General features: G+C 43.6%; 1 protein-coding gene across 5 annotated transcripts in view; it reads right to left on the bottom strand.

Annotated features, from left to right (window-relative positions):
* The window catches only part of NEK10 (NIMA related kinase 10), a 150,829-nt gene that overhangs the window by 110,922 nt on the left and 13,151 nt on the right, over positions 1 to 26,756 (bottom strand). For all 5 annotated transcript variants that reach the window (XM_079794536.1, XM_079794539.1, XM_079794540.1 and 2 more), the window contains exons 2-6: positions 21,577 to 21,690; positions 21,234 to 21,294; positions 13,270 to 13,400; positions 11,541 to 11,639; positions 236 to 320 (exon numbers count right to left, since the gene is read on the bottom strand). In XM_079794536.1, coding sequence (XP_079650662.1) covers positions 236 to 320; positions 11,541 to 11,639; positions 13,270 to 13,400; positions 21,234 to 21,294; positions 21,577 to 21,653 — 453 coding nt within the window. In that variant the 5' untranslated portion in view covers positions 21,654 to 21,690. The remainder of the gene's footprint in view (positions 1 to 235; positions 321 to 11,540; positions 11,640 to 13,269; positions 13,401 to 21,233; positions 21,295 to 21,576; positions 21,691 to 26,756) is intronic.

The raw sequence follows: 26,756 nt of genomic DNA, 5'->3' as shown, positions 1-26,756 counted from the left end.
TCCACTTAATCTCGTAGGTAATATAGTAGAAATGTAGAGATTTTCCTTTTTGGTCCTCATTAAATCACTTTTCTCCTGTCTTTTAAATAGCAGATGATATACTTTCCAAATTTGAAAGCTATTGAGTTGCAAGAGAATGAAAAAGTTAACATGGTCTGCTTTGAAGAAAAACCCACCAGTGTTTTATTTCATCTTCATCACCAGTACAAAATATCTATATTTTTTTCCAACCAACCTGGTAAGATGGATCCCTCATGAGTAGTCTCAGACAGATTAACACTCTCAGAAAGTGAATAGATGGGGCTCGATTAACCCACTCTCTGAAAGAAGAAAACAAGAGAGAACATGTTTGTTCATGTCTAAAAGACAAACATGCCAGTTCATGAACAACGCACAACTATGAAGGAGAATGAGGAACATACAAAGGAATAGCATTAGTTTATTTCAAACTTAATCTGCAATGGGAATGGTTATTTTGGACTTACACATTTGTCCCATTTTAATGCAAAACACATAAAAGCCATCATTAACACTCTGACGTCGAGGCCCCCACACCCCACAGTTACCTGGTTTACAGAGCCGTTACTAACTCCGGGAATACCACGACCAAAACAAATAGCTAGAAGGTCCAATAATTAGATTTACCTTAATACGAACGTATGCCCTGATGACTAAAAAAAATACACATATATTAAAAGGAAAATATTTGTATTTTATTCTTTTTTTAAATATATTTTTATTGATTACAGAGAGAGAGGGATAGAAACATCAGTTCTGAGAGAGAATCATTGATCAGCTGCCTCCTGCATGCCCTCTACTGGGGATCGAGCCCGCAACTAGGGCATGTGCCCTGACCGGGAATTGAACTGTGACCTCCAGGTTCATGGGTTGATGCTCAACCACTGAGCCATATGGGCTGGGCTGTATTTTATACATGAATAACCACATTTACTTATCAATGGGTTGAGTGCATCCTCGGACACCAAGCAGCTTCTGGAGCCTTGGAATCAGCAGCACCCCCACGGGGTCCTCTTCCGCCTGCTATTTATCACAGTGGCCACAGAAAACCCAGCTTCGGTACGCTATGCCATCGTTTCTAGGAAGCAGCACAAGTTTCATGTGGAAACTTAATGTGGAAATCGTAAGCTACCTTGAGAAGCTTGCACTGTGTCTGATGGATGTCCAATATCGCTGTTTTCCTCGAAAATTTAAAATAGCCATGACGCCCCTGGGTGTTCTCAGCAGGCAGTTGGAGGCCCTGAGCCTTAGGTGTTGCCTGTGACAGCCTTCTATGACATGAGGCCAGAACATGCAGAGACCAACACGGCACAGGTGGGGCCCCTGAGAGCGGAGGAAGGCAGCTGCGCACTGGCGGCGCCGGGAACTTGCTGCGTGCACTGCCTGAATCCCAGTGCACGGAGGACCCGCCAGGTGACACCTGCCTCACACTGCCCGCCAACCTGGTCCGACATGGCACGTGGTGCAAAAATGAACAGACACCTAAAATAAAAAGCGTCTGCTATCCCATGCTTAGCCGAGAAAAACTAAGGAAATTACAGAAGAGATTCCAGATGAGACTCCACAGACTTTCTCCCTCCTCCTTCCACCTCCCCAGCTGGGCTGGCTGTGCATGGGGCAAGGTTACAGTAAAGATCCGTCAAGTGAAGCATTTATTGAGCCGTGACCCCAAGCCAACCCTCGCCTGGCTTGTCCCATATTTATTACTCCTTCGTGCAGAATCCAGCTTCGTCTTCTCTATGATCCTGAAATTCAAGTCTTCCCCCACACCTGCACATCTCAACCTGAGTGCAGAAACCCCACTCTCCTCCAAGGCAGGACGGACATCTGGGGTCACTGCCCCTGGAGGCATCGTCCCCCACCCTATGCCACCCACACTCCACCCCAAGCCACTCACCATTCCTCCCATCCACCAAGACTTGGCTCCTGGGAAGGAGGCTGGGAAGCCTGCTTTCCCTTGGCCTTATATTCCCAGGGATGACTGGCGACTCTTTATAGACACAGCCCCCAGCAGAGGCCTGGCCCCGTGGGGAGAAGTTGAGCTCGGAGGCCCAAGAGCATTGCTGGCTGAGAACTATTCCTCCTGCCACAACAGAGGCTTCCGGCTGGAGCTGCCCACCACAGCAGCAGTCGACCCTCCGACCCTTCTCCAGCCCAGGCATGTGACAGTGACACCTTTCCAACGGAGCAACCCACCCCAGGGCTACCAGCCAGGCAGAACTACCCCAGGCCACGCTGGGAAGCTACGGCAGTTCATCTGACCTCCCCACATTGGGAAAAATAATGCCAATTTGAAATACACTTTGAATCTAAAACACAATCACCTATGGGGACACTTGGAAGAAGGTGGTTATTCGGAGGCTCCTGTCACAGAGAGAATACCTTTGATCTGATCAATAGGGAGGTAGCACACGACCACTCTCCCTTCCCTTCGGTGCTGGAAGGCTGACTTTTGGTGCAAATGCTCCGTCCCAGAGACCTACCGGAAGTAACCATCAAGTGCAACAGCTGCTGGCAGCCCGATGAGGGTTAATGCTGACTGCTTTCCTTACTTAAAGGAAAAGCCAGGGGCCTGTTCAGAGGTGATTCATGGAACAAATATGTGTACACTTGGTGTTTTTCCTGACTACATGCAATCTTCCTGAGAAAAGTTCATGGCCTTTCCAGTGTTTTCTCATGTCAAAATAAGTAGGAAAAGTTTTTTGCTTCCTCCCCTACTAAAAAAAAAAAAAAAAAAAAAAGGAAAAGAAAAAAAATTCCACCATAGGTTTCATTTTTTTTAACTGTTAAAAGAATGTAAATAAATGAAGAGGTCCAGAAAAAATCTTGAAAGTCCAGAAAAGAACTTTCAACTCTCCAGAACAGAGTTGAAAGTTCTATTCCAAACAAATTGCCATTTTTAATGTGTTTTTTTTGTCTTTTGTGGGTTTTTTTTGCTTTTTTGGGGACGGAAGCCCAAAGCTATTAATATTTCTGCATGGTTCTGGCCTCCGCTGCGGTGAATGTAAATAGAATTCCTGGTGTCTGAGTCCTCTGGCTCTTCCTCTCTGAGCACTGACCTCTCAAGGAGCAGTTGTTCCTGCCTTGGCTCCCCGCCCTTGACCCCCACGAGAGCATGGCACGTCGCATGGAGCTCTGGTGTCCAAGGGGAGTGACGTGCTCTGTAAGACGATATCGCTCTCTGTTTCCAAGGGTTGGGGGACTGGGAAACACACGCTCAGTGCCAGCAGAGAGTGGCCGAGCATGACAGTGGCGGGCTGGAGAGCCAGCGCCTTCACTTCCCGGCAGCAGCAACCGCGGCCTGGAGCAGCGGTGCCTGCCGCCCAGGCCAGGGTCCTACCCCAGGGGATGGCCGGAGGGAAAGTGACTCTTACTATGGGAGCAGGAATGTTCAGCACAGGCCAGGGGATCCTCTGAGGCAACTCTGGAAAACCTGTCTGTCTGCAAAGATAGTGTTTCCCCGGAGGATTAGGTCCCGATATAGCAGCCACACACCACGGATTCCGAGCAGGCAAATATTATCCCCTCTGTGACTGAACCTCTGCCACGGCTTTCACAGGACTATTAATACATGGCAGCGTGATGGGGCCCGGGGCCTTGGCCTGGGACCGGCTGCCACGTCGCTTGCAGCCTCAGATGCCGCTTTCTGCCATCACTATGAAAAGCGGAGGAAAGTGGCATCACCAGAGGCCCAGCATTGGAACAGAGAAAGGGTAGTTGGGGTTTCACCTTCTTGAACAGTGGGGGAACCCAGTATGCGATGTGAGCGCTCCGTGGGACCACCAGCCACGGAGCTGTGGTATTGATTACTGAATAATAATAAAGCTGCAAGCACCAAGCTAAATGAGAGCATCCGATAGTCTGGGGTTAACTGACCAAGGGCTGTGCACATGCCTGAGGTTACAACCTAGACCCCCCTGTGCAATGCTTCCCTCTGTCTCTCACTCAGAATAAGCAGCATCTTCATGGGGAGAGTGTTCTTTAGATTTCCCTTTTCATGTTGTCATACTGTTTGCGTTAACACAAAAAAATAGCAACAAAATTGCCGCTTTTGACTTGAGACTTTAAAGTGGAGGAATTCAAGTCTGTTTCAAAATAAATATTACCTCAAATTCATAAGACAGAGAACTATTTTTTTTATATAGTTTAAAAAATAAAAGTAACATCGAAATAGAAACTGATTATAAATGAACTAGAGGCCCGGTGCACGCATTTGTGCACCGGCGTGGCCTGCGGGGATTGACCGAAACCGGCAGTCCAACGCGACCTGCCACTCCTGCCTGCCACTCTCACTCATCCTGATCCTGCTGCGCCTGCTGCAGGCTTGCACCCAGTCAGTCAGTTCCAGCTGTGAGCCCTGTGTCTGGCACCCGTCAGTCAGCTGAGCAGTGCTCTTGGTGTGGGAGCGCACTGACCACCAGGGGGCAGCTCCTACATTGAGCGTCTGCCCCCTGGTGGTTAGTGTGCGTCATAGCAACCAGTCGACCGGTCATTCGGTCGCTTAGGCTTTTATATATATAGATATTCAAGGAATCTTTGCTGACTTGTTCCACTCTTCATAATGGGCCCGTGTTCTTCCTCTGTGTCTACCCCTAAACCTAGACCAGCACAGGCCCCAACAGAAAGTCCATCCAGTGAATTATACTGGTCCCTAAACTCAGAGAGATAGTGAGCAGAAAGGACTGTATTTTGATGTTTCTTCCAGTTAGTTGATGAAACTTTCAGAGGCAGAATGCTTTTAAATATGTACTCATCACCTACTAGGAGTTGGCACTGTTGCCCCCTCAGGGATGGCTACAGTTTGGGACAAAGCATGCACTAGTGTTCATCGTGCTTCTTCTAAAGGGAGAAGACCAATAATAATACACACAGACTGATAAAAATGTACATCAGGTGGTAACCAGTGAAGAACAACCAAGGTTAAGGCTGTAGGGGTTCTGGGGATGCTATTTTAGGACAGTCAGAGGGAGAAGGGTTCTCGAATAAGATTAGCATCTGAGTGAACTGAGGAGAGAGTCTGGGTGGGAAGAGCAGAAGAGTTAAGCATATAGTCCATGAGCAGGAGTGTGGTGGTTTGTGCCAAGAATGACAAGGAAGTCCTTGGGGCTGGAACAGAATGAGCCAAGACTGAGTTACAGGAGGGAAGCCAGAGAGAGAAGGAGCCACATCTGCAGGGCTTTGAAGAATATGAATAGGGACTTTGGACTTTTTTATTCTGGAAGGTCACTGAAGGCTTTAAACGGAGGACTGCCATGATGTGACAGAGAGTGTGAATGGATCCTTCTGGGTATGGTGTTGAGAGTAGTATAGGGAGCTGCCTACTGCAATGGGCCAAGCAAGAGATGATGGCAGCTGGGACTCAGTTAATAGGTAGGAAACTAAAGCTGAGTGGAGGGCAAGTGGAGAGAACCCAATCAAAAGTCCCATTGGGCACCAATCAATGCATGAAACAAAAGATGAATTGTCAGCAAGAGAGATATATACTTATAAGGCACAGTCTCTTGGGACAAAGCTGATGAGAGTAATTCAGGGATAGGTGGACTTTCATTAGTGGGACTGTTTGGGGATTGATGGATTGATGTTAGCTGTGGCAATGTGTCTGTCACTTATTGCCTGGCTCTCAGAAGCTCCTGCACTGATGGATAACTGTCATTTATTGTTTTAACCAGGTTAAAACTGGTTCTGGTGGTTGCATGTGGCCAAAGAACAAGAAGTCCTTTCCTGGGAAGGTGGGAACATTTTAATGTCATGCCTGTTACACATCCAAGTGAAAAAGTTTTGCAAGAAGCAGTAGTAAATAGTGAAAAAGAGAGAAAATGAATCCTGAAGTGATTATTTTTCTGTGGTGCAGAACTGAGAACAGATTTTAAATGTACTTTGATTAATGAAAGAATCAGGTCATCAGCGAGGCAGAGGAGAAAAGAATGTTATTCAAGATTTGCGTCAGGACCTTGGGCTTGTCCCTACCCTCTCAGCTACCTTATGTCTCAAAGAGGCTGGACTGGATTTTTATTTCAGGATCCATTCCACCCCTGTAATTGGATATCATTTTTTTTGTATTTGTGTGTGTGTGTGTGTGTGTGTGTGTGTGTGCACATTTTAAGTTTTGGATAAACTCTAAATAACATTTCAGGAGAAATAAAAATGTAAGAACTAGATATTTGTTCCAATGGGAGAAAGAGGAAACATTATTCTTGCTGGAGGTTACATGAAGTCCTAGGTTCTTAAGGCTTATACATATAAAGTTATGAAACTTGGAGCAAAAAAAAAAAAAAGATACAAAAGGATAAGACCATAAAGGATATTCAGCCAATGATTCAAATCTAAAAATTCTACTCTGGATAAAGGCAGAATACAATTTTGTATGTATATAATAATCTCTCACATAAGTGAAAAAGAAAAAACAGAATTTTTTAAAATATTAGAAGGAAATATAGTAAGAGTTGAAGTAGCTATTTCTAAGAATGGTATAAAGAGTAAATTTTCATTTTTGTATAATGTTCTGTATTTTTCAAAAAAATTTACGGTGATCAAAACAATTTAATGCAAAGAAGTTCCACTTTATGAAGACTCTCAGGCTCCATGCTCTGCGATAAAACCAGGGTCAGTGGCTTGAGTTGGGGATAAAAAAACCAAGCCCTGTTCTTCAGAAGCATAGCTACAGTGGGGAGGAACTCAGGCCCAGGGCCATAGGAGGGAGCGGAGGGGGAGGGCCAGTCGAGGGGCCAGAACTGCCAGAAAGGAGAAGATGCGGGGCAGCGTTCTTCAGGTGAGGATGAGCATGGGCCAAGGCTCAGAAGTGAGAGTCATAACTTTCCAAAAACAATGAGTGGTTCACTCTGACCTCGGTGAGCCCAAAGGATGCTACGGGAAGGATCAAGAGATGAGGCTAAGCTCTAGCTGTTTTGGCTCAGTGGTTGGAGCATTGGACTGAAGGGCACATGCTTGGGTTGCAGGCTCGATACCCAGTAGGGTATTCTCTCTCATCATTGATGTTTCTCTCTCTCTCCCTCTCCCTTCCTCTCTGAAATCAATAAAAAAATATATTTTTAAAAAAGAGAGAGAGAGAGAGATGAGGCCAAGAAGGAACGAGATCTCAAGAACTGTATCAACCAGCTAAGGAACTGGAGGTTTACCCTGGCCATTAGAATGTTTTTAAGTGCCTACAGGCCGAATCCTGAGACTTTGGGGGACCTTAATGAACCTTTATCTCTATCCAACTTATGGGGCTGATTTAGAGACCTCTCTGGGGAGGTTAGAACGATCTGGCAGACTTGACCAAGGTGACCAGGCTTCTCTTTTCCTAGGCCAGGAGGAAGCCTTCCAAGGCCCCTAATGGCCTCTCTACTCCCTGGTGAGATAGAATCCCAGAAAAAGCATCTCTCCAGCAACTTTGTGTATTTTAAGACCCCAATCAAGACACTGAAGAGATTGCTGCTGCATCCTAACTTCTAGTCCTCTCCTCTGACCTCCTGTGACAGGGTCTGGATAGCTAATGCTGAGGATCAGGAAAAGTTCAAAGGAAGAGTCACCTACATCAGACATATGCCCAGGAGTGGACATGGGCACAAAGGTCTGATGAGTAAACAAATAACTACATAGGTCCTTTTGGTGAGGGGTGTCTGTGAAGTTCCCAGAACACTTCTAATAGCATTTCTAACAAGATTGGATGTTTGGGCCGGATGTGTTCCCCTAGTTCAAGCAGTTCTGGAGCTCTTGTATAGAATGTAAATATAATCTTCCCAAGCTAGACTCCCTACAAACTCATTTCCAAAATATTTCAGATTTGTAGAAAGTATTTCAGGAAATGTGATATAAAATAAAGTATTTCAGGAAATGTGATGTAAAATAATGATACCAACTTGTTCTTATCAGAAAAGTGACTGCATTTTTGGACAGAAAAGATCACGCTAAATGATACAGTTGGTTCTCTTTTAACTGGAATTAGAGAACCTGGGGTATATTCACCTCTATAAAAGTTACAGCATAAAGAGGTTCATGTTTGCAAATATATTAGAAAGAGGGGCTATCCTGGCAATTCTAGAATAATTATAATCAGAAAGAGGCCAGTTAAATGAACCCACCTTAAAATAACACCAAATTTCACAATAAATAGCAGAGGCAAGATTCCATTTAAATATTATAATTGTAACTCTAATCTAACAAGTAGAAAAAAAGCAAGAATAGATCCTGCTGACCTCTTTTGGCACGCTCTTTCTGGCAAAATCGTATAAGTTGATCCAATACCCTTGACTTCACTTCTGACTTTTGCAGCATTAAGAGGTTCATTTTTGCAAATGTGTTAGAAAGTTTCATCAATTTTCCTAATGGCAACTCCTACTCTTTGCTATTTAAAATATGTTTATTTGAAGTCCCATCTTGTCATCTTCCTTGTTAACACTCTCTTCTTCAATTCAAAGTTACTTTCAGTAACTTTATAACACACTACATCTTTAGCCAGATTCACAAGTTCATTTCACAAGTAGGTTATGTTACATTTGCATTGTCTGGCAATCAGCAAGGAATGAACCAACAGAGAGGGAGCTCAGAGGAACAGATTCACAGAAGAGATATTTGAGTAGAGGTCAATTTTATAAGTGGTCTGTTTACTGGGAAATATGTCAATTTTGTGACAACTTGTACTTCTCTACAGAACCTCAGAACCTTATCTTGGATACCAAGCACTCTTTGTGCTTTCTTTGCAATTTCCTCCAGATAAGATAAGAAGAGGTAGGTTTGTTTAGTAACAGCAGAGTCTACAAATGATGTTATGGCAGAAATAAAAGTTGGGAGATCAAAATTTGCTCCCATGCTCTGCCCACATAGGGATTTATTACCATGTGTAACCAGCAGTAACCTTAGATTCAGAGGCCACACTTTCACTTACCCTTTGAGATCTACCATGAGGTGTTTACAGTGTTACCTTATCTGACTCTGGATTAACAAGTCCTGTTTCATTTCAGAGGCTGCCTGACAATGTCATTTCTGAGAACAAGGGAGTATCACAGGTCAATCTTAGGAAAATAACCCAGAAGTGAGGTATCCAGAAGTGAGGGATAGGGGTTGACTGAAGTTGGGGAGGGTGGAATAGAAGAGGAACAACATCAATTGGGCATAAATAGGGAGAGGAGTTGGAAGAGCTCATACTCCACAGATGAGATTAAGTTCCCAATCAGCCATATTCTCAGGATAAAAGTGAATGGCATAACATCCTGAATATGCCAATCATGTCTACAACCAGAAATGGACCAAAGTCCAGACCCTGCAGCCTTTGGTGGGCTTCATATACACAGTTTATATTAACCATATGTTCCCTTATAGGTGATAGAAAATAACTGTTTTGCTGGCCAAAGGAGACTCTGAGTCCCTAGAAAAAAGGGACCACACATCTTATTCATCTTTGTATTTTCACCCCCTCTTCCTTCTCCACCATTTGCTCTATTTCTCTTCCTTGCACATAGTAGATGCTCAACAATTTGTTTACTGAATTGAATCCAAGCCTTCCAGTCAACATTAAGTCTGATGTTCACAAAGAAAGGGCGTGGGAAGCCATACCAGAAAAGAATTACAGCCCTGCGATTTAATTCTCCTGTAAGTCTAAAGTTAGACAGAAAAGGACAAAAGGGTAGTCTGCCCAACTTAGCAAGGTTATATGGTCCGAGAAACAATAGACCTTTAGACCTTTTACCCAACCCTGCTTTTAGAATAGAACTGAACATACCAATCTGTCAGCAGCCAAAGGATGATGTAAAAGGATGTTCTTGATGTTTAACATTCCCAAATTCCTTCTCATACTATGAAAGCAAAGAGATCTATAATCATCCTTTCCTGGTTTGAAGATTTCCAGGGACTGCTCATATTGCAAACCAGTAACATCATCCAATATAAGATGCCTCATTAATCACTAAGAAGTTGGAAAGGTCCTGACAAGAGATCTCTTGACTTCAGAATTGTTAAGATCTTTTTCAACTGTTGGATGCCAACCCTTGCCCAATCATTTTCCATAACAATATCTGCACCTAGTGCCTTCAGTGTAGGGACACAGAGAGGTCTCTACAGCTTTAATACAGGAAATCTGCTCCCTTTTCCAAAGTACCAACCTGACAAATAGCCTCCTAAACATCCCTTGAAGAATCCATGATAGTTGCCTTCAAAACAAATTAAAGAACTTCATTTTTCTAATACCACTTCAGGCATAATTATTCTGCTACTAATCATTATTCTACTCTGTTCAAGCTCAAGAAGAAAGAACCCAGGACAACTTCAGGTCCTTTGTAATGTTCATTAATCTTTCAATGATCTTTGCATATATCATCAAGAATTGAGCACTGACCTATAATCATCATCAAGATTCTAGGCTTCTGTGTCATCTGAGTCAGTCTAATAATCCTCTGCTTAAATCAAGTACAAAAGTATGACAGATGCTGTCCCAATCCTCAATTGCTTTATGCTAAATCAACATTCTTAGCAGTCACTGCCCAGTATTTAAATACTCAATACTAAATAACCCCGTCCAACAGATCCAAGCATTAGGCCACCACTTAGGCATGCATTTAGTAGCTGATTCATCATGGAGGACCCATTGGGATAATGTTCTACTTAAAGTCAGCTATTACATTGGACCAAGTCAGAGTTTTCTTTCAATCAAGGCATTAAATTATTACTATCTCTCCTATTTTCCAGAATAAGAGCAGTTTTTTTTTCTCATCTCACTGGGACAGAATCAGATATCTCAATCAAGTCTCAAGTGGTGGGGAAGATGTAAAGTTTTCATAGGTGTCTTTTCAGCCAGTGCTGAGGTGGGAGAGGGTCTGGGCCTCCTGGGCAGAGTAGAAGACCAGGTCCTACCACGACCAAGTGTTGGGAGCCTCCTTCCAGCAGCCCAGAACAGGAACTTGAGAAACAACTCAATCCTGACTGCAATCCAGCAGGAGGGCTCACCAAAACCTCCTGAGACTCTCCAGAGAGAACCTAGAGAACTGGCTAACTGTTCCTTCTCTACAGTCCCACACTGCACCTGTGTGAAGACAAAGGGGAGCAAAGGAAAGAGCATTTGATTTGGTCCTGGGATCACAGGTCGTCATCGGGCTGTGAGTGGATGTCACACATTCACCCTTTCTCCAAGGTCCAGGCTGGGCAGCCCACGTAAGCAGTCCCTGTATAGACTACAGAAGTGCACTGTGAGGATGTTGCCCTGTGTTACCTGATGTCTCCCTCATAAGGACCCAGACCGTAATCTCCGCCTGAGTATCCAAACTCAAACTAAGGAAAACAGTGTAGCTTGCCTTTCTCATTTTACCATATTTACCATTAAATTCAGCAACTTTGGTACCTAACCAGAGTAAGCTCAATGAGATCATGTGCAATGGCTGTTTATTCATCTCCTTCTAAATGGGCTTTGCTCTGTTTTATCCTTTATGTATGTTATATTCAGTCTTGTAAACGACTTTAAACCATATGCTAGAGATATGTAAAATATGCCATTCTTGGCTAAATGTCTATCTTTCCTGGGACAATCTTACCTGCATATGAGCCTATTTTTCACCAAGGCTGTAAAGATCTCCTGAAATAGTTGATGCTGGGGATGTTGGCTGAAATTCCTCTCATTCTTGTAGTTTATACTGAGATGAAACAAACAGAAAAGTATTTCATAACAAAAAATTATTTAGGATGCCGCAAAGTTACCAAAGAATGATCACCTGTATTCATGCCAATGTTCAGGGATTCTTGGATTTTAATATATTGCCAAAGGCAAGTATCAGTTATTAAAAATAGGAAATAGAAATGTAGTTATAATGCAGTTATAAAGTTAATATTAATATCACAGGCAAGCATATATATTTCATTTTACCACATTAACTAACTATGCCCTACCAACACTTAACAGCTAAAATTGGTCAGAGGAAGGAGATGAGTATGTGGAAAGAATGATTGGGGCGCATTATTTGGACAGCTGAGCAGTACTTAGAGAATTCCTCCCTTCACTTCTCAACCCACTGTGATCTCGATGGCTACTATAGCTATTAACCCCAGGGGTTGTCACTCATATTTCCTTGTAGATAGTGAGAGTTTCTGGTTGCTGATTTTGTGTGTGTGTGTGTGTGTGTGTGTGTGTGTGTGTGTGTAACAAAGTCCAGCTCCAGCTTCTTTTTTCTGGTATTACAACCATCAGAGGTAAAAAATAGCCCAGACATTATACTTCAGAACTGGGAGAAGATAAGCGATAAATGTACAAAAGGGTCACATTGCTACAGAAGATATAGTACATTTTTGTGCAATGTTAAAGTAGACCAGCTTTAAGATCTAGGCCTAATAAGCTGTGATCACATAAACATACCACCTCGAAGGCAATCTCTGGACCCTTAGATGGCCAACTGTACTGTACTGCCTGCCTTCGCAGATAACAGTGGACAGTGTGTCCCTACCCTCGGCAGGCGAGGGTTATAATGGTGTCTTAGTACATGGACACTGGTAGACTGAATATGTAACCATTTTTAAAGAATTTAGTGTCCCTCACTAAAACTATATTTTAAATATATTAACTTGTAACATCATGTGGCTTTCGTGAACTACTAAATTCACTGTCATAAAATGACAGGGAAACAAAATCTAGGCCAAATAAATAAATGATCCTTCTAGAATATTCATGTTGACATTTCATGTCACTCACTATTTACGTGGCACTTAGTGCCAAATGACCTCCGTGCACCCTAAGACTGACAGAACCAGCTCCTGGGAGGGGAGTGGCCATGGGAACACACAGCTTCTAGAAGCTCTGCATGGCGACAGGAGAGACAAACAAGGGCTGACACAGTCAGTGTTAAAGGTGAGGTGCAAGCCCTTCATCTGAAAACCTCTGTTGGTTGGACAACCACAGTCTTTAGCCACCACATCTGTTCATGGTCATGGGTTATTTTATTTCTCCTCATCGCTGGACACACCACGCTGAAGACAAAGCTTGGAATCGGCCTCAAAGGGCCAACACCGTGGAGCCACTTCCTCACGGAGCAAATGCCAATTGCGTGTCACCAAAGAGTCCCGAAGCTCCCAGTCAGTTTCACCGGCAGCCAGTCGGCCTGTAATTCACACCCTATTTCTGGGAATTGTTTAGGCACTGACAAAAATGATTAAGAATCCTCATGGTAAATTTTGAAATGGGTTTTAAATTTCAGCTCCCTTGCTAAACTTACATAAAGCTGTGGGCTAATTAGAATAGGTTGCTAAAGGCAAGGGAGATCCTGGATTTCTTACCTAAAATTTTCAAGTTCAACAGCTTCGGTGGACTCGTGCCACTGACCTCGAGCTCTGTGTCCACCCGCCTTGAGGGCAGGCTCAGACTTCGTCATGCTATTTTGGGCACTATCGAAGGTAATGGCTGGAAGCTACAGAAATAGAAGCACAGAGTATGTGAGGATAACAATTCAGCCCAGGATAAAGAAAGTAACCAAAAGGGGGAGGGGCGGGGGAAGGGAAGGAGTCTTTCTTCAAACCAATAGTTAATATGGTAGCCACGCCCAAGGGAGGGGTTTTCCGAGATTGAATACCATTGACTTAAACACCATTTACTCTTAGACTGCTTCGTTTTCCTTCATAGCTCGTCACACCTCCTGTGATATCTTACAGTTATTTTTGCATTTTCAGTCTCCTTTGATTCAAGTGTCAGCTGGAAGTAAGCAGGAACTGGCCTGTTTCAGTCCAATGCTGGATCCCCCTACCTCAAACAGTGCTGGGAAACAGGTCTGCACAAGGCCTGGGCATTAGGATATTTTGAAGTTTCTCAGGTGATTCAAATGTGCAACTAGGATGGAGAGTTTCAGGATCTAGCTAGAACACTCTTGTATAGAGAGTGGAGCCCCAAATTGAAAGTCATCATTTGTTCATTCCATCCATCCATCCATCCATCCATCCATCCATCCTTCAACATTTACCAATCATGCAACACTACTTGCCAGGTGCAATGGATATAAAGGTAAAGAAGATTCTATCACTTTTAATTAGTCTTAACATCATGAAATTATCTATAATAATAAAAGGGTAATATGCTAATTAGACCAGACGTCTTCTGGATGTCATTCCGGATGTCCTTCCTGATGAAGCCGGGGCCAGAGGGAAGCCATCCTGGGTCCTGGGTGCCTACTGGCGGCCGGAGGAGGGAAGCCCAGTCCCGGGTGCCAGAGGGAAGCTAGAGCCAGCAGCAGGGGGGAAGTAAGGCCTACTCTTGCATGAATTTTTGTGCATTGGGCCTCTCGTATTATATAATTCACCATAAGAAAAGTAAAATGTGCTTAAATCAACCACAACAACTTGAGCATGCTCCATTTACAACACGAACTGGTAATTACTTACATAATAAATTCTCAAGTTATCAGCATTCAAATAGTTTCATTTACTAATATTTACCTACAAGTGGGATAACCTTGAGAATTGTTTTTGTACCACAGTGAAGCTGAGCATAGTGCAAACAAATAGCCTATTCTTCCCAAAGTACAAACAAGCGATGTTCTGTAATTAGCTAAATTACTATGTATTAGGTAAGTAGAGCATAATATAACAGGATAAAGGATCCAATGTTCAGTAAACTGTTTCATTCCAGATACCATAATTGTCAAATAAAGCTATAATATGTTGTGCTTATCTTATTCCATCAAAGTATTTGATAGAAATCTGCATAAAGACATCATTTCCTTATCCAAACAGAATGTCTGACTTCCTATAAGGCAGTCAGCTTATGAAACAATGCATTATAATGAGAATATTGTTAAATAGCTAGCAAAATAAAAAACTCAGAATCCTTCTTCATCATATGCTAGACACAGTTGAATTCTCTCAAAATAGTAATATAAATCTTTCATCCTGTAAAACAGGATGTTGTGTCTTGTGGTGGCTGTGGATTGGCCCCACTGAGGTAAATACCATTTCACAGATGACAAAACTGAGGCACAGAGGGGCTAAGTGACTTGCCTAAGGTTCACACAGCTAGCAAAGGTCAGAGCTGAGATTCAGATCTAGACTACCTCCCTCCCTCTTCACGGTGCTCAATCCTCCAACACCTCTTTATCTCCAATGAGGAGAAACACTCTCTTGAGTCAGCCCATGTGCTTTTCAGAGGTCTCCTTCATACTGTTCCATCTCTGTCTTCCAGTCCAGCATCATAACCTTTCACAGTATTTGAAAGGACATGATTTCTTTTCTTTTCTTTTTTTTAATTGTCTAAAGTTTTACATATGTCTCCTTTTTCCCCGATTGACCCACCCCCCACACAGCTATTCCCACCCCCAAGAGCAAGCCCCCACCGCCCCAGTGTCTGTGTCCATTGGTTATGCTAATATGCATGCATACAAGTCCTTTGGTTGATCTCTAACCCCCGCCCCCACCTTCCCTGCCATTTGTCTCTGGATCTATTTTTGTTCATCAGTTTATGTTGATCATTATATCCCACATATGAGTAAAATCATGTGATATTTATCTTTCTCTGACTGGCTTATTTCACTTAGCATAATGCTTGCCAGATCCATCCATGCTGTTGCAAATGGTAAAAGTTCCTTCTTTTTACAGCTGCATAGTATTCCATTGTGTAGATGTACCACAGTTTTTTAATCCACTCATCTGCTGACGGGCACTTAGGCTGTTTCCAAATCTTAGCTATGATGAATTGTGCCGCTATGAACATAGGGGTGCATATATCCTTTCTGATTGGTGTTTCTGGTTTCTTGGGATATATTCCTAGAAGTGAAATCACTGGGTCAAATGGGTGTTCCCTTTTTATTTTTTTGAGGAAACTTCATACTGTTCTCTACAGTGGCTGCACCAGTCTGCATTCCCACCAGCACTGCATGAGGGTTCCTTTTTATCCATATCCTTGCCGGCACTTGTCGTTTGTTGATTTGTTGATGACAGCCATTCTGACAGATGTGAGATGGCATCTCATTGTTGTTTTGATTTGCATCTCTCAGATGATTAGTGACTTTGAGCATGTTTTCATATGTCTCTTGGCCTTCTGTATGCCCTCTTTCGAAAGTGTCTATTTAGGTCCTTTGCCCATTTTTTTAATTGGATTGTTTATCTTCCTTTTGTTAAGTTGTATGAGTTCTCTGTAAATTTTGGAGATTAAACCCTTATTGGAAATAGCATTGGCAAATATGATTGTTTCTTTCAACATGTCAGGTGACTCATTCTGGAGGGCCTCCCCAGACTCCATGCTCTGAGGACAGACAGCCCTGTGGAGAGGCCTTCCACCAGCAAACAGCACCTCCTTGTCAGCCCGTGGAGTAAGTCACGTTGGCAGTGGGTCCTCCAGCCCCAGGGATGTTGACAGGACCACAGCCTCGCTGACACCTGACTGCAACCCCATCAGAAACCTGAGCCAGGACCAGCTGCGTTGAATTCATGACCCACAGATGGGTGAGGGACAATAAATGACCTTTGTTGCCTTAAACCACTAAGATTGGGAATGATTTGCTATGCAGTGTTTGATGACAAATCCACCATAGAATAAAATAAGGACCCACAAGGCCATACAATATAAATACATAAGTGAATAAATAAAAAACCATGCCCCGAGTTCTGGCTACATCAAACTGGTCACCCATCCCGGAACCACCGCAGTGTTTAACCATTCCATGCCTGGGCGTGTGCTGCAGCCATAATTCCAGATCACCTTTCAGGCTCAGCTCCAACAGCCTCCTGGTGCGCACCTGCCCAAGCCTTCCTGGCTGAGCTGTTCACTCCCTCCCTGGTGGCATTACTGTGCTGATCTCTCCTGGAGCACTTATCACGGCTTAGTGTGATGTCTAGTTTACACATCGGCCTCCTCCTCGAATTTGACCCCCCTGAGGGCAGCACCTCTCACAGAGCCTGGCACATAGGTATTCAAATGTGAAGCTGTTGAATGAATGCTCACTTTGTCCAGTGTCTTACGAATCTGATTCATCTGGTATATTACCTCCAGCCACGTTCATCCATTCACATGTTTGTTGCAGACACATTGTTTGTCAGATGATGTGTGAGACACTGGGTACAGGTAAGCAGAAGGCCATGGCCTCTGCCCTCAAGGAGTTTGCAGACCCATGGGGGTGGGGAAGGGGTTAAACTAGCATAAGAACATGCTGCAAAATTAGTGAACAAGGGTTTGTTGTGGTGGAAAGTAAAGAGAATAGGGTGGGCCATGGACCAGGATGCCAGGAGTAATCCAGAGGGTTCTAGGCAGATTTTTACGCAGGCTGGAAGGCAGAGAAAAACTGTGGGTGCTGTAGAAACTGAAAGCTACCTGGGCAGCTTGAATATTACGAGTGGAAAGGAAAGAGAGCCAAGAATAAAGCAAAGGGACTTCCTAAAATTTTGGTCATGTAACTTCTACTTGGAAAGGTCAACATTCCCTGTTGCTTATGGATCCAGGACAGCATTTGCAGGTGGGCCGTCAGATACTGCACAGCTTCTTCTAGCTTCATTTACCACTGCTTCCAGTAGAAATGTCCGCTCACCATTTGGCTTTTGCAATGCTTATTTTCTTTCCTTCAGATATCTCATTATTTTATTCACTTTACCTAGAATGTCTTTCCCATCCATTCTGCTGATGAAAAACCAGCCCATTTTTCAAGAACCATCCTCCTTAAAGTCTGCACCATTCACAAGGCAGGATTCTGGTTCTGCCTTGTCATGTACCGGAATCGTCTTTCCTACACTTGGTCTGTGAGACCACAAGAACTGTACCTTATGCTTTTTCTTTCCACAGCATCTTTTATTTCAAAGGCATTTAATTGACCTGTCATTAATTAATTTCTTTATTCTATTTTTTATTGCAAACCAATTTCTCAGCTCCCTATGGCTTTAAATGTGTGTGTGTGTGTGTATGTGTATGTGCGTGTGTGTGTGTGTGGGGGGGGGGGTACTGAAATTCCAGCTCTAGGCAGATTATTTCAAGATTTGTGAAAAATGGCCTGGCCTAAGTAGCTCAGTGGTTAAGTGTCGACTTATGAACCAGGGGGTCACGGTTCAATTCCCAGCCATATGCCCAGGTTGCGGGCTTGATCCTTAGTGTGGGGCGTGCAGAAGGCAGATGGTCAATGATTTTCTCTCATCATTGATGCTTCTATCTCTCTCTCCTTCTCCCTTCATCTCTAAAATCAATAGAAAATATTTTTTTAAAAAAGGATTTGTGAAAACCTCTGGTGAAATCTCCAACCAATTTTGTAATTTCCCTTTGTTGCAACAAACCTGGAGCAATTATTTTCCTGGAATTATTTGGCGTCACTGGGTTACGATCATTCTAACCCTGCTTATGATGAAGGCAGGTGTGCATCTGCCTCAGTGTGTGTCTGCCCCCACTTCTGTCACACTGTGGGACCCTCCTACGGAGCAGCAGACGCTAATGTGGTGAAGAGCAAACAGGACCGACAGCGAAGGCAGACACTGGAACACAGGAAGCAATGAGGGTCAATGGTGGGGCTCATTAGATTCAGATGAAGGACACTCAGTTCTTGCAATTCTCTGCCCAAACCCACAAAGTATATTTCCTCTTCAACTGGTTAATTGGCCATCTTGGCCCATTTACAAATAACAGGCCAGGACTTGCTAGAACCTAAATTCAGGTGACTGGGCCTTAATCCCAAATTTCTGTTTTCCAACTGACTGCTACTCTAAGTCTCAGAACCAAAGTGTGGCCCACTTACACATTTTGATGGGCATTTCTGCCTACGACTCTACTTTGCTATAACCCTTGTTTTTCTTTCTTCTTGGCCCTGGTTTAATTAATGGTAACATGTCATACTTGATGTATCTTTATAAGCCTCCTTACTGGAACAAGTAAGATATAAATAAATTCTTGATTTATTCCCTCCAATTTCTTTCTTCTCCTATAAATGCCTCTACACTATTTTATGGAAAGGAGAATAGGGTGTTCAGAATAAGATTTATTATTTTAGAATTTAAAATGAATGAAAGTTTTATACACAGAAGTAGGAATGGATTTTGTGAACCTCGGGAACCTTCACATAGTTGAGCAGTTATTTTTCATAGAACCATCTGCTTTCTGAGTAATTAAAACATTACAAATACACATTTTTGTACATGTGAAATATTTCACAAAAAGATAAGCCATATGAACTTGTCAAACAACAGATTGCAAATTCTAAAACTGGTTTTAAGCGGGGAGGGAAACTATTCAATTCACTTTCATTAACAGCCAGGTGTTGAAAGGGGACACAATAGATCTAGTGCAGCATGAGCTTCAAAGGTGGAAAACTACTGCCAAAACCACCACTGGTGATTCTTTTACCCTGGCTAGAGGGTTGTTATGCATACCCATGTGGTAACCCAATTCTTAAGACACAGTTCAATCTGGCAAAACCTGACCAAGAATTCACGGAATAGAGGATATAGCGAAGCAGAGGCATAAGTCAAAGTTGTTGGCATTGGGAAATCTATCATCTTGCCAGGAAATTAGACACGTAGACAAGAGTTTCCAAAACAATGGAGAAAATAATGCTACGAGAGTGAAAGATGGTGCATTGAGAAGAGAGAGGCTTACTTCTAGAATGGAAGATAAAGGGAAAGCTTTTTGTGGAGGTGGCATCACTAGATTTGAGTCTTGGAAATAGGTAAGAAATTCGGGAGAAAGGAATAGAAAGAAAAGGTAGAAGTCTGACAATATGGTAACAACTTGCAGTGAGAGAGAATGGGAACTACAACCAAAACTGCATGCTGAGTCATCCTGCTCACCTTACTAAGGAAGAATGGGCTGGATTTGGGGCAATGATTCATGCAGGTTGTGAGCAGTGAGCCAGAAGGATACTAAGCTATGTCAAGACAGACAAAGGGTAAGAGTGACTGCTGAAATGGGTGGGTGAAAAGAAAGGAGTTACTGCGAGGGGAGTGAGGGTGTAGCATTAGTAACAGAGAAGAAGGAAGTGATAGGAGAAAAAATGGTTTAAGGCCACGTTTACTCCAAATCAGAGCTTACTCAACTACTTTTTTAACGGTACATGATTTAATTTCCCAAGTCATTTAACCTTTTGCACTCGGATGTCGAGTGTGACTCGCACGGTTAGCATTAGAATAAAGGAATCGAGAAAAAAGCAAGCGAGTGCAAAGGGTTAAAAGGTATCTCAGTGGTTAGAGGCACACATTGCCGAGGTGGCGTGTTTGAGTTCAGATCTGTCTTCTACCATTAGCTGTCTGTGTGATCTTGGGAAAGTCACCTAACCTCTCTGTGCTTCTGGCTCCTTACCTGTGAAAGTGGGAGCTTTGGTTGTTAAGCAGGGTAAGGCAGGAAAAGCATCAGGCACACAGTAAGCGTTCCCTAAAATGAACTATCATTATTTGGCCTTTATTTGCCATCAAATCATTAGAAAGTCATTCTCTGCTATAAATAAATAGATAGAAATGCTGTAGTTCTCTACAAAGTTCGGCTGATATAGCAAAGGCCATCGATGTTGAGTTACCACCATATGAGCTCTTAAACAAGTGAAACGAGAATAGCATAGCAGGCTTTGGAGCCATGCCACCATGGTCAAGTCCCATCCCAGCCATTTACTAGTTAACAGTGCTAAATAAGTGTCTTCCATTATTATTATTATTATTATTATTATTATTATTATTATTAGCATTGCTGGGTTGTTTCCCAAACCTCCAGGGGTGGCGTTTAATCTTATGACTCTCCAAAGTCTTACAGAAGCAAAACCAAAAAGAAATGTGTCCAGATAAATTCCTTTTTCTGTCTAATAAAAATATAAAAATACTATTATAAAAATAGCCCAAACTCACTCCTCTCCCCTCTTTTCAGTAAGAGACAATTTGCAGCAATCCTCAAGAGTGTTGCTGTAGCAGGTGGGCAGCATGAGGCGGGTGAAGAGGAGAAGAAGGGAAATGTGGTGAAGAGTGTTTTGAAAAAATCACTTGCCCCAAAGCTCTGAAGACTTGAACATCGGGCATTCAATAGAAGACATGCTGTTTCCAGACCTGAGAGCTTTGGTAATGAGGACACATGGCAACAAGCATAAATTAGAGCAGGTCCGAGGCCTGAGAGGAGAAGAATGAAAAGACAGACTATCGATGCCAAGTCTTGGCAGGTATGAGAGACACAACTGGGTGAAGAAAGACAAAATACGCAAAAGAAAAAAGAGAAGTAGGCATATCATTCATAAAGATGTTGAATGGATCCCTTTGGGAACACGTGATTTCCTTTTTATTGACATCCGCACCTTCTTTGAAAACCCTACCTGTTGTTTGCTTGATTGGACGTTCAAAAGACACCGAAGTCTTTTAAGATCTGAATAGTCCCTAGGAGAAAAAAATAACACAATGTCAGCCAGCAGAAGACTCCAGGTGAACTAGGCGTGTCACCCACTGATGGCACTGCCACCTGGAGGCCTGCTTTTATGGACGGAAACAGGCACACTAAACACTTCCTTTAGAACTTTGCAAATGGTCACACATTACTGTAAACACCGCAACCTAGAGTAGTACTGGTCCAGGGTCCACGCTATTTCTCAGAAACCTATTAAATCCGGTTGCTGGCCACTGCCTAAGTTAAAAATTAGCAAAGACTCAGTATGGGGTTACCTGGTGGTGGTGATTCCTTGCTGTTTTTTATCGGTTGATTTTTCTGTGGTCTTCACCTTTCTGTCTTGATCAGGCATTGTAAAACGTCAACGCCCCAGAATTAACATTGCATTCCTTTCAAAGTAAACCGGAGGGAAAAACTTTAGTTGGGTTGGATGCTCCAAAATATTCTCAGTTAATACAGCCAAAAGTAACTTATAACATTTACTTAAATGTGCAAAAAAAAAAAAAAAAAAAGTCAATATGAATACCATTTACTATTCTCATCCGAAGGCCTCTGGGTACATTTAGAGAATGGTTTATAGTACTCCAGAGCCTATATTTTCTAAGTCATCCTTGATTTCAAACATTCTGACCCATTGCTCCAATAAGTATTATTCTGCATGTCAGGAAAAATGTCCTCATTTGGGGTTTCTGAAATATGTATATCTATAAGCAAATACCTACATCCCAACTGATGCTATTATGCCTTCTTACTTGTCTTTCTTGACAACTATCCTTGACCATAGCTGCTAGTTAGGGGTTCCTCCCTCATCACAGGTCATGTCCATAAGAGTCCCAGAGAAAGCCTCATCCACTTGCAAATAAGCATTACTATGTCTAGAGCAACAAAATGTCATTGGATTTCCAGAATTCCGAAAGTGCTTGAGTGCCACCTGAATCCCCACGTCGATCAATTCCAGTCATAAGCTCTTCTGCAACCGTTGGACAGGCCCTGGACTCACTCAACCATCTTGTTAAAAACAACTCAACAGGCCCAAAATGGAGTCACTTATGCTAAGCCCCACATTACTGAACCAAGACTTCATTACATTTCAGCTCTCCCAGACGTGGAAACTTAAACCAGCATGAGTTAGGTAATCTACCTGACAAATTCCTACCATCCCCTTTCGGTAAAGCAACCTTGCAATAGCCGGCCTGCTTTCTGCCTAGCACAACTTCCTCATTCCTGCTCCGTTCTGCCTATAAAAGTCTTTCTATTTGCACAGCAACTCAGAGCTCCTTTCTATCTGCTAGATTGGATGCTGCTGCCTGATTTATAAACTGCTGAATAAAGCCAATAAAAAGTTTTAAAATTTACTCAGTTGAATTTTATTCTTTTAACAAGTGGGAGAGTGCACCTCAAAATACAACCCAAAAGGTATTTCAGTCTTCTGAATGAAGCTTTGCGGTCATTGTCAACTTTCCAAGGTCAATTTTAGTACTATTTCCCACCCCCACTCAAAATATGAGTTCACAAATGGGCAGAACAATATTTTTAAATATATTTTATTGATTTTTTACAGAGAGGAAGAGAGAGGGATAGAGAGTTAGAAACATCGATGAGAGAGAAACATCGATCAGCTGCCTCTTGCACACCCCCTACTGGGGATGTGCCCGCAACCAAGGTACATGCCCTTGACCGGAATCGAACCCGGTTCCCTTGAGTCCGCAGGCCGACGCTCTATCCACTGAGCCAAACCGGTTTCAGCAGAACAATTTATTTGCTTGCTTTTTTACCCTTAACAAACTTCTCATTCAATTGTTTTAGTTTCCAGAATAGAAACAAAAAGGAAGTGGAAGATACCCAGACTTTCAACTCTATAGCAAATACAAAATTAAGTATACTATTAGTTTAATTTGACTGGATGCAAATGTTTCCACTGTGCCTCAATGCCATAGCTTGACTTCACGGTGTGTTTTTCAGGCATGGAAAAGCATGCATTACTGTCTTATAACTGCACTAGAGGCCCAGTGCATGATTTAATCATGCACCTGGTGCACCAGTGGGCTGGCTGTCCGCCGGTGCACCAGGCCTTCCGAAAGCCTCCTGCGCGGCGGAGGCTTTCGAAAGGCCTTGTGCCGGAGCAGACAGCCGGCCAGCTCCCCCGCTTTGGCTTTTGATTGCGGGGGAGCTGGCCGGCTGTCCGCCGGTGCACCAGGCCTTCCGAAAGCCTCCGGCGCAGCCATGGCACAGACGCTGAGCTCGCGGCGCCAGTGGCGCCGCGTGCTCAGCGTCCTGCTGGCCCAATCAGCTACCCCGGCCACCCTGAGTCCCGCCCCCTGCGCCTCCTGCTGGCCCAATCGTGGGCGTAGCGGAGTGATGGTAATTTACATATTACCATTTTATTATGTAGGATGCCTCGATGTATTATGAAATCAATGGTCAGCATCCAAGTGTTTCAGAAGTATTTAGAGGCAAAAAGAATTGCCAATGGGTGTTCCACGGCAACAGAATCTAGTAAAATTTAATTTTGTGAAATGTACAGACCGTTAGGAATTAAAAATTATTTTCCCAATATAGTTGTCATATTTGTGACAAAGAGTTGAGCTGAAATTAATTGGAGGCCAAGTCTCTCATCACAGATGCACACCAAGAAAAACACATCACTGATATTTTAGGATTGTGCCTAGGACATAACATTATGGACTCATCCATTTAACAAATATTTATTTACTATGTCTAATCTCAGACAGAAAACTGTTAAAGGTAAAAGAGGCTATCACAATTTTGTGATTCTACTACAAGCAAAGAAAAACCCACTTGGGAAGTTTAAAATATGTTATGTATGATATTCAGCTAGAGATTTGAATTAGCATTGTCTTTACTCAGAAAGAAAGGAAGGAAAGAGAGGAAGGAGGGAGGGTGGGAGAGAGGGAGGGAAGAGGGAGGGAGAAAAGAAAAGAAGGAAAAGGGAAGGGAAGGGAAGGGAAGGGAAGGGAAGGGAAGGGAAGGGAAGGGGAGGGGAGGGGAGGGGAGGGGGGAGGGGAGGGGAGGGGAGGGGAGGGGAGGGGAGGGGAGGGGAGGGGAGGGGAGGGGAGGGGAGGGGAGGGGAGGGGAGGGGAGGGGAAGGGGAGGGGAGGGGAGGGGAGGGGAGGGAAGGGAAGGGAAGAAGGAAAGAAAGGCAAGAGGGAGGGAGGGTGGAAGAGAGGAAGAATGGATGATCTGTAAACTATTCTTTAAGCCTGGCCGGTGTCGCTCAGTGGTTGAGCATCGACCTATGAACCAGGAGGTCATGGTTCGATTCCCAGTCAGGGCACATGCACAGATTGCAGGCTCGATCCCCAGTGTGGGGTGGTGCAGGAGACAGCCGATCAGTGATTTTCTCTCATCACTGATGTTTCTATCTCTCCTCCTCTCCCTTCCTCTTTGAAATCAAAAAAATATTTTTTTTAAAATCATCCCTTAAAAGCCAAAGATCCAAGTCCTTTTTATAGACAGATATTAAAATACCCCCAAAAGTTCTAAAATATATGGAAATCCAGTCAAAATAAATAAAATCTAATTTTACCTTTCCCTCAATGACAGAGGGAAAATTCCACATAGACACACTGACCCTTTGGCTTCCCATTCCTGCTCAGACCATAGCTGCAGACTGTAGGGAACGAAAGCTACAGAGATTAGCACATGAAAATGGGTGGAAAAGCTCACAGCTTCTTCTGCCAGAGATCACATCCACGGCAGGCAAATCCTGCTAAACACCTATCTGACTCCCCTGCTTAATCTCTGTCATGTCATTGACCCGGTGTGTGAACAGGAAATAATCAGCTAATAGTTTTATCAGTTTAAGATTTGCATTTACTCTCTGAGCTGGAAGAGCGAAAATAAATAACTCCCTGGAAATGTCTCACTTAATTGAACAGTAAACAAATCCATCAGAATCAGTAGAAACAGACAATTGACTTTATGATTAAAAAAAACCTACAAATCCTTTTCACTTGATGGCTGTTAATATATAAACTATTCCAAAAAATAATAACTTTGAGAATTTGGGAAAGCTTTAAAATATGTCCTCTGATTTGATTTGATTTCTTAAATGATGACACTACACCAGTAGTTATAATCTCAGAATGGGGCCGGGGACCAGGAGGCAGGCTTGGTGGCGGGGGAGAGCAGTTCAGAGCTTCAGTCAAGTTGCCCAGAGGAGACAGCTTAGTGAAAAGGTGTTACCAAGACAGGCCCAGCAAGGTGCTCGCTGAGGCAAGAGCTCTCCAGAGGGTAGCTTCAGCCTGATTCCCAGGAGAACTCTGCTGGGTACAGGCTCTGCCTCAGAGCTAAGGCCGAGGGAAGGGAGCCGGGCTTTTGTGCTCCTGTCGCCTTCAGTCACTGCTTAGGAGCCACCAAGAGAGGTCATCTCTCCCAGGCACTCCTGCCTGGGGGACTAAGGAGCCTCTGATAGATTGGGGGGAGGGAGGGGTCCTCCAAAAAAGAGATACGGGAACTAGCTGTTAGAAGCAAAAGGACATCGAAGCCAATACCCAGGACAAACAAACCGGCATAGGGGATGGAAGAGGCTGTGGGTGGAATGCCCATGTCGTCCACTCTGATCACCGACTCCAGTGGAGGAGCTGTGGGTGATGAGGGAACCAGAATCTTTACTGTGGCTACAGGCTGAGCCTGAGCCTCCTGCACTAGCTCTCAACTAATGAGTCCCATGTCCCTGCTCCTTTGCTTGACCTCTCCAGATGCTAGCATGACCTTGTGGCCTAGCAGTCAGCTTGGTGTCTGGCCCTCTTCTCTTCTCTATCTACCCGCTTCTCCCTAAGGGATCTCTTGCAGCCCCATGGCTTTATAATTCCAAATGTATACGGTCAGCCCGAACCCCATCCTGAGCTCCTCGATGCACAGACCTCACCTGGATGTCTAACAAGCATCCCAAATTTAATACACCCCAAACAAAACTCTTGAACCCCACCCCCAGACCATAGGGCCCTCATCTAGTCACTGGCACCACCCAGCTAGTCTAGACAATGTTCTCCATCCCTCTCCTTCACCTCCCCACATTCCAGCCACCAGCAAGACCAGTCAGTCAGCTTTCCCTCATCCCCACTCCCACTGCTATTGCCCTGTACTCCGAGCCACTGCCGCTCTTGCCTGGACCACTGTCTCCACTCCTCACTCATCTCTCTGTTTCCACCCTTGCTCCTCTATATCTGCAGGAGCCCATGGGATTGGTTTAAAATGGGAATCAGCCTGGCTGGTGTGGCTCAGTGGTTGAGTGTTGACCCATGAACCAAGAGGTCCCCAGTTGGATTCACAATTAGGGCACATGCCCAGGTTTCAGCTCAATCCTCAGTGGGAGGCATGCAGGAGGTCTCTCTCGTTGATGTTTCTATCTCTATCCCTCTCCCTTCCTTTCTCTCTAAAATCAACAAAATTATTTTTTAATACTAAATGAGTAAAATGTGAAGCAGATCCT

The sequence above is a fragment of the Cnephaeus nilssonii genome, assembly GCF_951640355.1.
Source record: "Cnephaeus nilssonii genome assembly, chromosome: 17".
In the NCBI taxonomy this organism is placed as follows: Eukaryota; Metazoa; Chordata; class Mammalia; order Chiroptera; family Vespertilionidae; genus Cnephaeus; species Cnephaeus nilssonii.
Note: the sequence above shows the minus strand (reverse complement) of the source record. Positions and strands in the feature narration are given on the sequence as shown.